This window comes from Sinocyclocheilus grahami, unplaced genomic scaffold (assembly GCF_001515645.1).
Source record: "Sinocyclocheilus grahami isolate Dianchi unplaced genomic scaffold, SAMN03320097.WGS_v1.1 scaffold560.1, whole genome shotgun sequence".
Taxonomy (NCBI): Eukaryota; Metazoa; Chordata; class Actinopteri; order Cypriniformes; family Cyprinidae; genus Sinocyclocheilus; species Sinocyclocheilus grahami.
This window is the reverse complement of record NW_015505739.1, coordinates 559,612-574,630: the sequence shown is the minus strand read 5'-3', so window position 1 is coordinate 574,630 and position 15,019 is coordinate 559,612. Positions and strand designations below refer to the sequence as shown.

Here is a 15,019-nt window from a genome sequence, read left to right as displayed (position 1 = left end):
ATATATATATATATATATATATATATATATATATCTCAGAATGGTAGGAACATTTATCGTGTGCACTTCCAATCGAAAAATATGTTGCTTTTATAGTCTCTTAATTTTAACATTTATGATACACAATGTACATAGCAATAATTGAATGCATGAAAACACGTAATGGAATTTAAATGTTATTTTCAAATCCTTAATTCGTTCTCAAAGATCAACAGACAATCTGCTGTGTAATCCAGAATCAAAATGTCAAAAAAAGATTAAAAATGCCGTAAAATAAATAAATACGGTTTTATTTTACTGTTAATTTTTTAAGGCACTTTCTATCTTTTCGTGACAGGAATCCTCACATCCAAAGCTCTGTAACACTGCATACATGTGCATGCGTCACGTCTACATTGACACTGACCAGCAGTAGTGAGCGTGGTAACAGCGTTTTCCTCAGCTCCAGTGGCAGCAGTAGTGGTGACTGTGGTTGTAGTGGTGATCTCAATGACGTTCTGACTCTGTGGTACTCCTGCAGCAGCGCTGGGCTGGGTCAGCGGCTGGACAAAGAGCTCGGTGGATGGGGGCAGACTGGCACTGGGGCTACTGGGACCTGGCGGAGGGGCAGGGGGGGCCTGAGGTGTGCTGACGGGTATGGGGGGCTGAGGGGGGTCTGCAGCAACAGTGGTGGGTGCTGGAGTGCTGGTGGGCGTTTGCACAAGGTAGTCCGGGTCGCGGTACATTGACAGGTCGATGCGGCGCCCAAAGTCAGGCCTTGGGACCAGACAAGCGTTCTGGTGTTTGTACATCGCCAAGAAACTCTCCCCAACACTCTTCCACCTATACGGATTAGATGCATCGCACAGACACACAGCAAAATAATACTTGAATACTTAGTAATATATTTTATTAATAATATTTGTGACCCTGGACCACAAAACCAGTCAAAAGGGTCAATTTTTCGAAATTGAGATTTATACATCATCTGAAAGCTGAATAGATAAGTATGGTTTGTTAGGATAGGACAATATTTGGCCGAGATACAACTATTTGAAAATCTGGAATCTGAGGGTGCAAAAAAATCTAAATATTGAGAAAATCGCCTTTAAAGTTGTCCAAATTTAGTTCTTAAGTTTTAATATATTTACAGTAGGAAATTTACAAAATATCTTCATGGAACATGATCTTTACTTAATGTCCTAATGATTTTTGGCATAAAAGAAAAATCTATAATTTTGACCCATACAATGTGTTTTTGGCTATTGCTACAAATATACCCCAGCGACTTAAGACTTAATATTTAATAAGTAGGCCTTTTTGATTTGAAAAAGAAAAAAAAACGTATTTTTAAAATTAATTTTAATATTATTCAATTTAATTTGAGCTTCAGCTAGAGATGAACGATATACACTACCATTCAAAATACACTACGTTTTTTTTTTTGTGAAAGAAATTAAAACTTATTCAGCAAGGTTAAAAAAATGATCAAAAGTGACATTAAACACATTATAATGTTCTATCTTTCTAATCATTAAATAAAAAATACCATGCAGCACAATAATAATTTAATAAATTAGGCCTAATAATAAATGTTTCCCGTAAACCAAATAAGCATATTAGAATGATTGCTGAAGTATCATGGAGTAATGATGCTGAAAATTTAGCTTTGCATCACAGGAATAAATTATGTTTTGTTATATACTAAAAGAAAAAACAGTAGTAAAATTTTACAATATAGCTATTTTACTGTATTTTACTGTTTACTGTAATGCAGCTTTGGTGAGCATAAGAGACTTCTTTCAAGAACATTTAAAATAATAAAAAAAAATTTAAAAACTTACTGACCCCAAACTTTTGAACAGTAGACAGTAAAAATAAGCAGAAATCTGTCAACCGGTATAAATATATGTGGATTTAAGAATAATCTATAAAAATATTGAGGAGTATTAATTTATTTTATACCGTCGATGATGAAACATTAAACTATCGATTGCTTTTACATTTTTAATTTGTCACAGAAGCAGTCAATAGACATAAAAAATCAAATACGCCCAAAGTCAGGCCTTGGGACCAGACAAGCGTTCTGGTGTTTGTACATCGCCAAGAAACTCTCCCCAACACTCTTCCACCTATACGGATTAGATGCATCGCACAGACACACAGCAAAATAATACTTGAATACTTAGTAATATATTTTATTAATAATATTTGTGACCCTGGACCACAAAACCAGTCAAAAGGGTCAATTTTTCGAAATTGAGATTTATACATCATCTGAAAGCTGAATAGATAAGTATGGTTTGTTAGGATAGGACAATATTTGGCCGAGATACAACTATTTGAAAATCTGGAATCTGAGGGTGCAAAAAAATCTAAATATTGAGAAAATCGCCTTTAAAGTTGTCCAAATTAAGTTCTTAAGTTTTAATATATTTACAGTAGGAAATTTACAAAATATCTTCATGGAACATGATCTTTACTTAATGTCCTAATGATTTTTGGCATAAAAGAAAAATCTATAATTTTGACCCATACAATGTGTTTTTGGCTATTGCTACAAATATACCCCAGCGACTTAAGACTTAATATTTAATAAGTAGGCCTTTTTGATTTGAAAAAGAAAAAAAAACGTATTTTTAAAATTAATTTTAATATTATTCAATTTAATTTGAGCTTTAGCTAGAGATGAACGATATACACTACCATTCAAAATACACTACGTTTTTTTTTTTGTGAAAGAAATTAAAACTTATTCAGCAAGGTTAAAAAAAATGATCAAAAGTGACATTAAACACATTATAATGTTCTATCTTTCTAATCATTAAATAAAAAATACCATGCAGCACAATAATAATTTAATAAATTAGGCCTAATAATAAATGTTTCCCGTAAACCAAATAAGCATATTAGAATGATTGCTGAAGTATCATGGAGTAATGATGCTGAAAATTTAGCTTTGCATCACAGGAATAAATTATGTTTTGTTATATACTAAAAGAAAAAACAGTAGTAAAATTTTACAATATAGCTATTTTACTGTATTTTACTGTTTACTGTAATGCAGCTTTGGTGAGCATAAGAGACTTCTTTCAAGAACATTTAAAATAATAAAAAAAAATTTAAAAACTTACTGACCCCAAACTTTTGAACAGTAGACAGTAAAAATAAGCAGAAATCTGTCAACCGGTATAAATATATGTGGATTTAAGAATAATCTATAAAAATATTGAGGAGTATTAATTTATTTTATACCGTCGATGATGAAACATTAAACTATCGATTGCTTTTACATTTTTAATTTGTCACAGAAGCAGTCAATAGACATAAAAAATCAAATAAATAATATTACTGATAATATCCCATGATATTCCTTCAAACAAAGCAGCCAAAACTCTCTGTGGATTAATGGTGGCATGGACTCACGTGAAGTATTTGATGGGCTGAACCAGCTGCAGGTCAGCTACAGGATGCCGTGTGAGTTTAGCCTGTCTCTGTCTCCTCAGTTCCAGCGCTTCCTCTACAATGCTGTGGGCTTCCTCCTCATCTACATCCACATACTGCACTGATACATCACTGCAGTGCAGCCAAAACACATGCACACAGACACAGGGTGATGAACATTACAAAGTTTCTTCGTCAACAGTACAAATGGTGGATACCACATTATAAGCTCAGCTGAATGAGTAATCAAAGGAACATACAGTTTGGAGAACATCTTCATAGAGTCTCGTCTGAGGCAGGGCTGCTCTTCAAAGATCTTCTCTTTGAGCACTCGTCCCTTACTGTAACCCGTGTCCTTCTCCAGAGCCTTACAGATGTAGTACAGACAACCTATGGACAAACAGACCGGAACATAATGCTGTGACTACTCTGCTAACTCAGAATATGATGAAAAGCTAGCGGCAGGAAATCAAGGTAAAGGATTACAAACCTTTATGCCCGCAAAGATGGCATAAAACAGCATTCACAACAGTAACGGCCTACTTGTTCAGTGGCCTTGGCTCCAGAAGTATTTTCCCATTATATATATTTGAGAAAATCTTTGAAAAAAATCGGGTGTTCACACTTGGTTAGATTTATAAGAACCTTACAAAACTAAAGACAACTTGAGTTATTACAGGCAACAATGCAATTTTAATCTATTTATTTTGACTATAAAAAAACTATTATTATTATAACAATATTTGTTATTTTTAAGTAAATTAAAATCCTGTGACATTACGAAGTAGCAGAAAGAAGGATAAAGAATGGATGGAATAAATAAAAATATTAAACTAAATAAGATATACACAACTACTATAATAATTCTACTGTACTATAAAATAAATATTTAAAAAAAACATTTACATACATAAAAAAATTATAGAAATATTAGTACAACTGTAAAATTATTTTATATTATAATTTAATAATTATCTTAAAATATATTATTGTGATATTTATGTAATAAGTAAAACCATCAAGCTTTTTTTTTTTGGAGGAAAACTACATACACACTATATATTTAATCTATTAATTCATCCATTCATTTACTGGTACATACATTTTGTTTTTGCTGCAAAATATCCAGTAATAAACAGATATGAAATCACACTGACTTACTGTAGAGTAGCATATACTTTTAAATGCATATGCTTTTAAAATCTAGGTCTTTATGAAAAAATGAATTTTTACTTCCAGAACTGGACTGTTGCATTCTCTACTTAGCAGAAAAATGCAAAGTGTGTTATGTTTCCTTGTCTATGCACTAGTATACAGCCTTAGTTACATAAGCAGAATGTTGTTTCAGAGATCCGTTGATTAAAAATGATAAATCTGAGCACTAATGAATCATGCAGGGTAAATTTTGATTTTATGTCCAGAAGAAATAATGAATATTTAATGAATTAATTTGATGACAGCTATAGTTGTGGCCTGATTCTAGAGGATCTGGGTTTCTAAAATCCAAAACATTTCGGTTTCCAAAACTCCAAAGTTGTAATCCACATCTTGCAGTGAGCATGGGAACGGTGTATGTTGTACAGTTGTGCAGAGGTTTCTGACTCACAGCTGTAGTCACTCAGAGCGTAGAGGACCGTAATGAGACTGTCTAGGCAGGGCCAGTGGTCCGGGTTACAGCGTAAGCCCACCTCAAACGCATGACGGGCCAAAGGCATGCTGGCCTTCCTCAAGGCCAACTTTCCCAGCTTAAACCACATATTCACATCGGTGGAGTCCAGCATGACAGCCTGCAAGACACATATATACAGTCAGAGACTCATATTAGAGACCCAACTGTGTCCAAATTGTCTGGTTAATGAAACTAATACCAAATTAAAAACACATGTACACTATCATTCAAAAGTTCAGAGTCTATAATATGTTTTAATGTCTGTGAAAGATCTCTTATTCTCACCAAGGCTGCGTTTATTTGAAAAAAAAAAACAGTAATATTGTGAAATATTATTTCAAGCTAAAATAACTGTTTTCTATTGGAATATTTTTTTTAATGTAATTTATTGCTGTGATCAAAGCTGAATTTTCAGCAACATTACTCCAGTCTTCAGTGTCACACGATCCTTCAGAAATCATTCTAATATGCTGATCTGCAGTTCAAAAAATTATCTCTTAAAAATGATCAATGTTGCAAATAGCAATATTTTTGTGGAAACCCTGAATACAAAGAATAGAAAGTTCAAAAGAACAGCATTTAATTGAAACAGAAAACTTTCATAACATTATAAACGCTTTTACAGTCACTTTTGATCAATTTAATGTATCCTTGCTAAATGAAAGTATTAAAGGGTTAGTTCACCCAAAAATGAAAATTAGCTTGTGTTTTACTCTCACCCCTGAGACATCCTAGGTGTATATGACTTTCTTCTTTCAGACGAATCTAGTCGGAGTTATATAAAAAATTGTCCTGGTTATTCCAAGCTCTATCATTGCAGTCAGCAGGTGTTGCAGTTGAACAGTCCACAAGTCGTCAAATAAAAGTAGAGATGCGCGATCCGATATTCATATCGGGTATCGGCTCCGATAGTGCCATTTTTCTCGGATCGGGTATCGGGCAGAGAGAAACGATCCAAATCTGAGATTTTTATTTTTTTTTTCCAATTGTGCGAATTATTCTGTGTTACTTCTGAAGCCATACGATAGCTTAATGTAAGCTACATATGAATATTTAAGTCCTTACATTAAAGTTCACACAAACTCTTTTCTCCGCTGTGGCTGTCACTCATTCGTTCAGCCTTTAAACCCTGGTCACATTCAGTTACGACAGTCAGTTTGGTAAAGCTCTCTCCAAGATCATTCTGTGTTCCCATTATACTTGATTAGTAAATACATGTCTATGATTTTGCAAAAAGGACTTTATCTTCTTGCCCGGAGTTTAATGTTTTGTTACTTGCTACCGGGTGTCTGTGAGAACAAAACATGGGCGTAGAAAAGACTATAAATTGTTTTTAACGTGCACAGTAACTGAAATTTTAAACTGTTAAAAGAAAGGCTCAATAACTGTTGCACAGATATAATACACTATGCATCAATTTCTCTTCACTTTGTGCTTTGCAGTTTTTAACACGAATCACTTAATGTGCACACATTGTATGCGCTTCGTGTTCATAGACTGTCAACACTCTACATTGCGAGTAAATCACTCGCATATGCGACTAAATCCATCCCTAGATTTTATAATAATACAAATAGCAATGTGTAACATTTTACCTTATTTAACACTTTTATTTGTTCCCCACAAAATATTGTTTTTCACTAAATGTTTGGATTTCTAAAATTATTGTGCACTGATTTTTCTAGAATAAATTTTGCTGCCGAATTATCCACTAACCTAGTTTATGATAATTTTTTTCATAGATTATAAATATACATAGGCCTATATTTTTTCATTTGTTTATTTTATTTTTCTTTATAATGAAGTAGTCTGTATCTAGTAGATTGTGAAAGAATGATTATCAGTTCCACACACAGAGATATATAAATTCTACATTTATTTAAATGAGGGAAAAAAACTTCACTGGTATCGGATCGGAATCGGTATCGGCCAATACTGAACCCTAGGTATCGGAATCGGTATTGGAAGCGAAAAAGGCGGATCGGAGCATCCCTAATAAAAGCTCATGCATTCATAATAAAGCGTGCCACAGATGGCTCCGGGGGATGAATAAAGGCCCCCTGTAGCGAATCCATGTGGGTTTTTTAAAAGAAAAATATCTATATTTCAAACGTAATAAACACTTTTCTCTCACTTCCGGTGTCTGTAGGGCTGGGTATCGAGTTCGATACTTTTTAGGCTCCGACCCTAATTGCCTCGATACCATCGAGTATCGAAAAACGTCTCGTCGATCGGTACCAAATTTCGATATCTAAGGGGTTAATCTCATCAGCGTCAGTGAGCCAATAACCCTGCAGCACTAGCCGTTGTGTTCGACCAGAAGAGGTGCGACGCAGATCGATCAGTTTTTGAATCCGCGAAAGCGATTCGAAAGCTCACGGAGCAGTCTGCTCTCTTTAGCTCTCGTGGTACTGTAATACACCGATCGGTCTGCACAGTTGGTCCGCGTCAAGTCGAACACACCTACTAGTTTACACTGGTTACACTCAGGGATGTGGCGCACACGTGAGGCTGTAGTGTGAATGCGTCCCAGTCCCCTTAGATGTAAGGCTACATTTACACTGGTGCGTTTATGTTCTAAAACGAAAACGATCCTCATCATACTGGCGTTTCCACTGTATCTCCGACAAACGACAGACCGGTCATTCATTTCCAATGGAGAGTAGCGCAGGAGCTGCGTGGAGTTCCGATCATATGCAGATGTCCGTTCATACTAACGTTCGACTAGAAGAGGTGCGACGCAGATCGATCAGTGTTTGACATCCGCGAAAGCGATTCGAAAGCGCATGGAGCAGTCTGCTCTGTTGTTACACTGATCGGTCTGCACTGCACAGTCGGTCCGCGTCAAGTCGAACATACCTTCTAGTTTACACCGGTTACACTCAGAGAGGCTGTAGTGTGAATGCGTCCCAGTCCCCTTAGATGTAAGGCTACATTTACACTGGTGCGTTTATGTTCTAAAACGAAAACGATCCTCATCATACTGGCGTTTCCACTGTATCTCCGACAAACGACAGACCGGTCATTCATTTCCAATGGAGAGTAGCGCAGGAGCTGCGTGGAGTTCCGATCATATGCAGATGTCCGTTCATACTAACGTTACACGACCGACAGCGCATGTTATGTGACCATTCATGCAAACTGTAGCATCATGTTACATAAGACAATAAATAAGATTTATATTCCGCTTTTACTCAAAACTCACTTTAAACCACCATCGAGACTTCAGATTGCCGTCTAATGTGTGTTTTGACCATGTAATGTTGCTGAAATTAAATATGTTATTACCTCAGTCAGAGTCAGAGCAGCGATCATGGAAGAGAGAACACAAGCAGACAGAGCTGGAAGCTGCTAATGCTCATCAGTAAATCAGTGGAAAATGAATAGAAATCATGATTCTGTCTAAGCTATGCGTTTTAAAACGAACACTAACTAGTGTAAATGTAGCCTAATAGATGTGTAAACTGAAGACTATTTGAGCTTTATTAAAACTATTTGCACTGATTTATTGTGTTGGTTACACTTTGTTCCTTTGTGCAGTGGCTCAGGAGATGAGTCTTTGAGTTTGTATAAACGTCAACAAGCTGAAAAATAAAACCAAGGTTTTTTTTTTTAGATAATGTAATATTGTTAAAATTGATTTCATAAAATTGTTATCGAAAGAAGTATCGTTCAGGAACCGGTATCGAAGTCAAGATATCGGTATCGGAAATTTTTGAACGATACCCAGCCCTAGGTGTCTGTCATACGCGGAAGGCGTTCCGGCGGATTACGCAGCACGTATGCGAGATATGCTAGTCTCGCGAGTTTGTTTATAAGAGCAGAGGAAGCAAAGTTTCCTTACTTTAGCAAAGAAAACCAGTCTCTTCTTGGTTTATATCGAAATCCTCAGACATTTTTCTTTGCAAATCCTCGGTTTGTACTTCTAATTCATGACCTGCGTTTTGTTTTGTTCTCTCTCTGCATTCGTCACTAATCACGCAACGCATACGTGCTGCGTCATCCACCGGAACTGCTTCAGTGTATGACAGTCAGCGGAAGTGAGAGAAAAGTGTTTATTACATTTGAAATATGGATATTTTTCTTACAAAAACACATGGATTCACTACAGGAGGCCTTTATTCATCCCCCGGAGCCGTCTGCGGCATGTTTTATTATGAATGCATGAGCTTTTATTTGACGACTTGTGGACTGCTCAACTGCAACACCCGCTGACTGCAATGATAGAGCTTGGAATAGCCAGGACAATTTTTTATATAACTCTGACTAGATTCGTCTGAAAGAAGAAAGTCATATACACCTAGGTGTATAAAACACAATAATTTTCATTTTTGGGTGAACTAACCCTTAAATTAAAAGTCTTGCTGACCCCAAAGTTTTGAATGGTAGTATAGTTCAATTAAATTGCTAAGTGAGCACGCAGGACAAATTATGAGACTTGCACTTAGTGATTTGTTCAAAGTACACATTTACCTGCACATAGAAGTCCATGGCAGTGTCTAAATCATCTTTGAGCACAGCGAGACTGGCCAGGTTTTTATAGGTGGAGTACTTCAACATCAGCCCAGGATGCTTGAGTCCAACTTTCTCATCTTCAGATGCCACTGCCTGGTGCAAGAAAGAAAAAAACGATCACTAACAATTTATCAGAAAGCAATAATAAAGCTAAAGCTAAATATAAAATGAAAGATATTCTGGATTTCATGGTAAGATGTTATAATGATCAGAGTCTGCTGTACCTCCTTGAGCAGCGGCGTCCTGAGGAGCTCATGGTAGGCTTTGGCAGACTCGTCAAACTTGTCATGTTTCTGCAGATCAAGAGCTTTATGATAGAGAGCAAACGCTTCTGCCTCCTGCAATACAAATGAGAAGGAAACGGTGAAATTGGATTGAACCATTTTATTTTTATTAACCCCTTCTAGCCTACCGTATCATATTTGATAAACAAAAAAGGCCTCTAAATGATCAGCATGACCATAACTGCTGAAAAGCCTGTTGTTCACAATCTACATGTTTCTGTCATCTGACTGACAGTTCATACTTAAGTAAAAAGTGACCGATTTTTATAAAGTAAATGTAATCACTTTTATATTATTAGGAATATATTCACGATGGATTGAAGCAACTTATGTTTACTTGATTATCCATACATTAGTTTTTAGAAATATCATGTTAAAATGTGAGCATTAAAAAGGATCTATCAGTCTTTTGATGGTTTATTTGTATATCTCTCAATCATCATTGTATTGCATTGCATTATATGTTTTGCCCCCACAGTAAAAAACTAAGACATTATTGAGAGATATACAGTGACAACTGATATTTATATGCATTTTATGCGAGTAGTCTGCTATACTGTTATAAAGATCTAAAAAGATTACATTCATAATTTCATTTTACTCTAATAAATATCAGCATCTGCAACAAATTGCATATTCTTTGCTCAGTTTGGGCCTCTGAATAAAAAAAAAAAGATGTTTTTTATTCAATAAAAATGAGCTGCATATATTCTCCTATATTATATGAGCCAAAGCCTGATCTATCTAGGGCTGCCACTAACGACTATTTTTATTTCTATTAATCTATCGACTAATTTATAGATGAATCAATTCATCTAAACGATTAATTTCCCCCCCAAAAATCAACAATTTTACTTAAGAATATTTTATGAAACTATATTTTATTAAACCAAATTAAATCCAAATTTCTATGAAATCCTTTTTTTTTTTAAGCAAAAGTAAAGTGCATCCATCTCATAGTCCAAATCACTGAAATCAAAGTTCAGTATTATAGTGTAAGAATGACAACATATCCACGTGTTCTAGTCTACTAATAATAAAAGTATAATAAACACTTTTTAAAGGAGTATTTACCAGAAATGTTATTTACCAGAATTTATTTAGGAGAACAATTTAAATGTGCAGTATTTCTGAAAAAAAGAAAAAAAACTTTTTTTCTTCTTTTTAAATAAAATCAATTAATTGGAGATGCTTTTGATTATTAAAATTTAATGGAATGGAATGAAATGTAATGGAACCATTCAAATGGAATCCAGAAAATAATGGAAATCAGAATTTGGTAAAGATAAAACTGTAAAACTCAATTAATTAGACAGGCTTTTTGATTAATAAAAATGAAAATTGAAAAATGAAAATGGAACAAAACTCAATTTGGAAATAAAACAAATTTCATAGGGCCCTATAATTATAATGTATTTTTTTTGTGGTAATAAAAATAGATGTAAGTGAACAATAGCCTTTAAAATGACTTAAAATACATATATAATAGCAATGAGGCAATAATAATTAGTTCAAATAAAGTATCAAAAGCAAGAAATCATATGGTTTTATTGAACAAAACTGTTAAAATACATAATGTATTATAAACAATAGAGCTAATGTACATTACGCATTACAACAAACGCCTGCAGAGGGCACCAACGGCCTAATGATTATTTTTACACATTACTGTGCAGCAAACAAAAATATTTCGTAATCAGTGATAACTGTTACAGTGTTTTCTATCACAATAAGCGCCTATGTTCAGTGTTACGACCGTTTATTTTGGTAAATATTATCAGCCAATAAAGATTGAATGTAGTTCTTTCTTTGATAACGGAGAACCGTTCTATTAATAGGCTCCGGCATCGTGGCCATACCACTTTCGGGAGTGCATTGTTTCTCTAATGATTTGAATGGCCTGGAGTCACAACCACCTCAAGACACTGTTCAGATGATTTATTTCAAGACATCTGTCATGTTTCCGTCCTGAAATCTTGTGTGTTGAAGTAATTTCTTATGCACATCATCCCAAACCTTCCGTTGCAAATTCCAAAATGTCATTTTAAAGCTAATAACAGACTTGCGCTATAGATATGCATGCTAATGCAGTTATTAGAGAGAGAGAGAGGGAGAGGGAGAGAGAGAGAGAGAGATTAAGCGCGTGTGAATACCTGCGTCTGTGCATCTCTCAGCAGCAGTGTATCTAATAATAGCGAATCTTTCAGTTGAACTGCTTCAAGAACCTCGCTACTAAGAGATGTCATGTAGCTTTTCAGCTGTGAAACAATTTTATTGATAAATTCGCGGGGCAGCACTGACAACGAGTTTCTGTCCGCATCTCCGCATGTGTGCGTCTGTGTATGTGCATCTGAGAACGAGAACGGGAGAAAGAAAGCACAATTTCCATAGCTACATAAAAAGGTGGAAAACATGGAAATAACTTGTCATTTTTACCCTATTGGTTGTTATATTTGTCTTCTGGGCTTTTGGTTCTTTACTCTTGTAGATTGAGTTTTTTAAAAAAAAAATTATATATCTCTCTTCATTGTGTTTGTGCCCCCCCTGGATGAGCGAGCATAGGCACGTGCCTAGAATGCCTATGCATAAATCCGGCCCTGCCTACACGCATATAAATAATTAAAGCACATATACTGTATTAGAACTGCATCGCATATAATTATTTAATGAAATCGTGGCGTTTGTGAATTCACAATTATGCTTAATCATGATTTTTAAATGGGTTTAATATATCATGCAGCCTTGGGCAACAGCCTAATAATGTGTTTAATGGATTCTCGTCCGTGAAATGCGCCACTTTTATTTTATTTATTTTTTTTATTCTTTTTATTTTAGTCGACGCGAGCAAAATGAAGTCGAGGATTTTTAAAAATTTAATAGTCTAATAAAATCGACGAATCGCGACAGCCCTAGAATTATCCAATATGATACTCAACAAAAAAACACATACGCAAACGTTTTCATGTACATTTTGCCAAAAGGTTCAATAAACAGTTCCACTGAAAAAAAAATTCAGGCTTTAAAGGGTTTAAAAAAATACATGAAACCGACCAAAAGGAAAAAGTTACTTGAAAGCATCTGACTCACCTGGGCTTCCTTCGTTTGACTTGTTTTAGTGGTTCTGAAGGCGTCTTCATGCTCATCTGCAGCATGAGATGCTGCATTCAGAGCAGCTATCCGGATCTGTGATTTGTAGAAGATACATGAATACAGTGAACAAATGAAATGAACAACATGACAGAAGCAGGTCAAACGCTCATATGAGGTAGTTTTAGGTTAATAATAACAAAGCATAAAACATACAGAGTGACTTACCATGTTTCTTATTTATTAAGAATCATTCACTCCAGTCATCAGCATCTGTTGTTGTCAAGAAAAGAAAAAAAATATTTTAAATAAATTGGTTAACTGGATCAGAATCATAATGACTACTTACCAAAAAATGGGGGAAAAATTTAATTAAATTGATTTGAGCAGTGCTAGTTCATAATATCTATCACCTCTGTGAAGTTAAAAATAAATAATCACCAAAACTATGCCATACAGTGGGTACGGAAAGTATTCAGACCCCTTTAAATTTTTCACTCTTTGTTATATTGCAGCCATTTGCTAAAATCATATAAGTTAATTTTTTTTCCTCATTAATGTACACACAGCACCCCATATTGACAGAAAAACACAGAATTGTTGACATTTTTGCAGATTTATTAAAAAAGAAAAACTGAAATATCACATGGTCCTAAGTATTCAGACCCTTTGCTCAGTATTTAGTAGAAGCACCCTTTTGATCTAATACAGCCATGAGTCTTTTTGGGAAAGATGCAACAAGTTTTTCACACCTGGATTTGGGGATCCTCTGCCATTCCTCCTTGCAGATCCTCTCCAGTTCTGTCAGGTTGGATGGTAAACGTTGGTGGACAGCCATTTTTAGGTCTCTCCAGAGATGCTCAATTGGGTTTAAGTCAGGGCTCGGGCTGGGCCATTCAAGAACAGTCACAGAGTTGTTGTGAAGCCACTCCTTCATTATTTTAGCTGTGTGCTTAGGGTCATTGTCTTGTTGGAAGATAAACCTTCGGCCCAGTCTGAGGTCCTGAGCACTCTGGAGAAAGTTTTCGTCCAGGATATCCCTGTACTTGGCCGCATTCATCTTTCCCTCAATTGCAACCAGTCGTCCTGTCCCTGCAGCTGAAAAACACCCCAACAGCATGATGCTGCCACCACCATGCTTCACTGTTGGGACTGTATTGGACAGGTGATGAGCAGTGCCTGGTTTTCTCCACACATACCACTTAGAATTAAGGCCAAAAAGTTCTATCTTGGACTCATCAGACCAGAGAATCTTATTTCTCACCATCCTGGAGTCCTTCAGGTGTTTTTTAGCAAACTCCATGCAGGCTTTCATGTGTCTTGCACTGAGGAGAGACTTCCGCCGGGCCACTCTGCCATAAAGCCCCGACTGGTGGAGGGCTGCAGTGATGGTTGACTTTCTACAACTTTCTCCCATCTCCCAACTGCATCTCTGGAGCTCAGCCACAGTGATCTTTGGGTTCTTCTTTACCTCTCTCACCAAGGCTCTTCTCCCCCAATAGCTCAGTTTGGCCGGACGGCCAGCTCTAGGAAGGGTTCTGATCATCCCAAACGTCTTCCATTTAAGGAATGGAGGCCACTGTGCTCTTGGGAACCTTAAGTGCAGCAGAAATTTTTTTGTAACCTTGGCCAGATCTGTGCCTTGCCACAATTCTGTCTCTGAGCTCTTCAGGCAGTTCCTTTGACCTCATAATTCTCATTTGCTCTGACATGCACTGTGAGCAGTAAGGTCTTATATAGACAGGTGTGTGGCTTTCCAAATCAAGTCCAATCAGTATAATCAAACACAGATGGACTCAAATGAAGGTGTAGAACCATCTCAAGGATGAGCAGAAGAAATGGACAGCACCTGAGTTAAATATACGAGTGTCACAGCAAAGGGTCTGAATACTTAGGACCACGATATTTCAGTTTTTCTTTTTTAATAAATCTGCAAAAATGTCAACAATTCTGTGTTTTTCTGTCAATATGGGGTGCTGTGTGTACATTAATGAGGAAAAAAAATTAACTTAAATGATTTTAGCAAATGGCTGCAATATAA

The 15,019-nt window shown here is 35.8% G+C and overlaps 1 protein-coding gene across 1 annotated transcript in view; it reads right to left on the bottom strand.

Moving 5' to 3' along the window:
• Window positions 1-15,019, bottom strand: part of LOC107556211 (calcineurin-binding protein cabin-1-like) — a 134,075-nt gene that overhangs the window by 112,554 nt on the left and 6,502 nt on the right. Inside the window, exons 2-9 of the mRNA XM_016239263.1 lie at window positions 13,207-13,251; window positions 12,979-13,074; window positions 9,832-9,945; window positions 9,566-9,700; window positions 5,030-5,210; window positions 3,684-3,813; window positions 3,406-3,555; window positions 407-822 (exon numbers count right to left, since the gene is read on the bottom strand). Coding sequence (XP_016094749.1) covers window positions 407-822; window positions 3,406-3,555; window positions 3,684-3,813; window positions 5,030-5,210; window positions 9,566-9,700; window positions 9,832-9,945; window positions 12,979-13,074; window positions 13,207-13,209 — 1,225 coding nt within the window. The 5' untranslated portion in view covers window positions 13,210-13,251. The remainder of the gene's footprint in view (window positions 1-406; window positions 823-3,405; window positions 3,556-3,683; window positions 3,814-5,029; window positions 5,211-9,565; window positions 9,701-9,831; window positions 9,946-12,978; window positions 13,075-13,206; window positions 13,252-15,019) is intronic.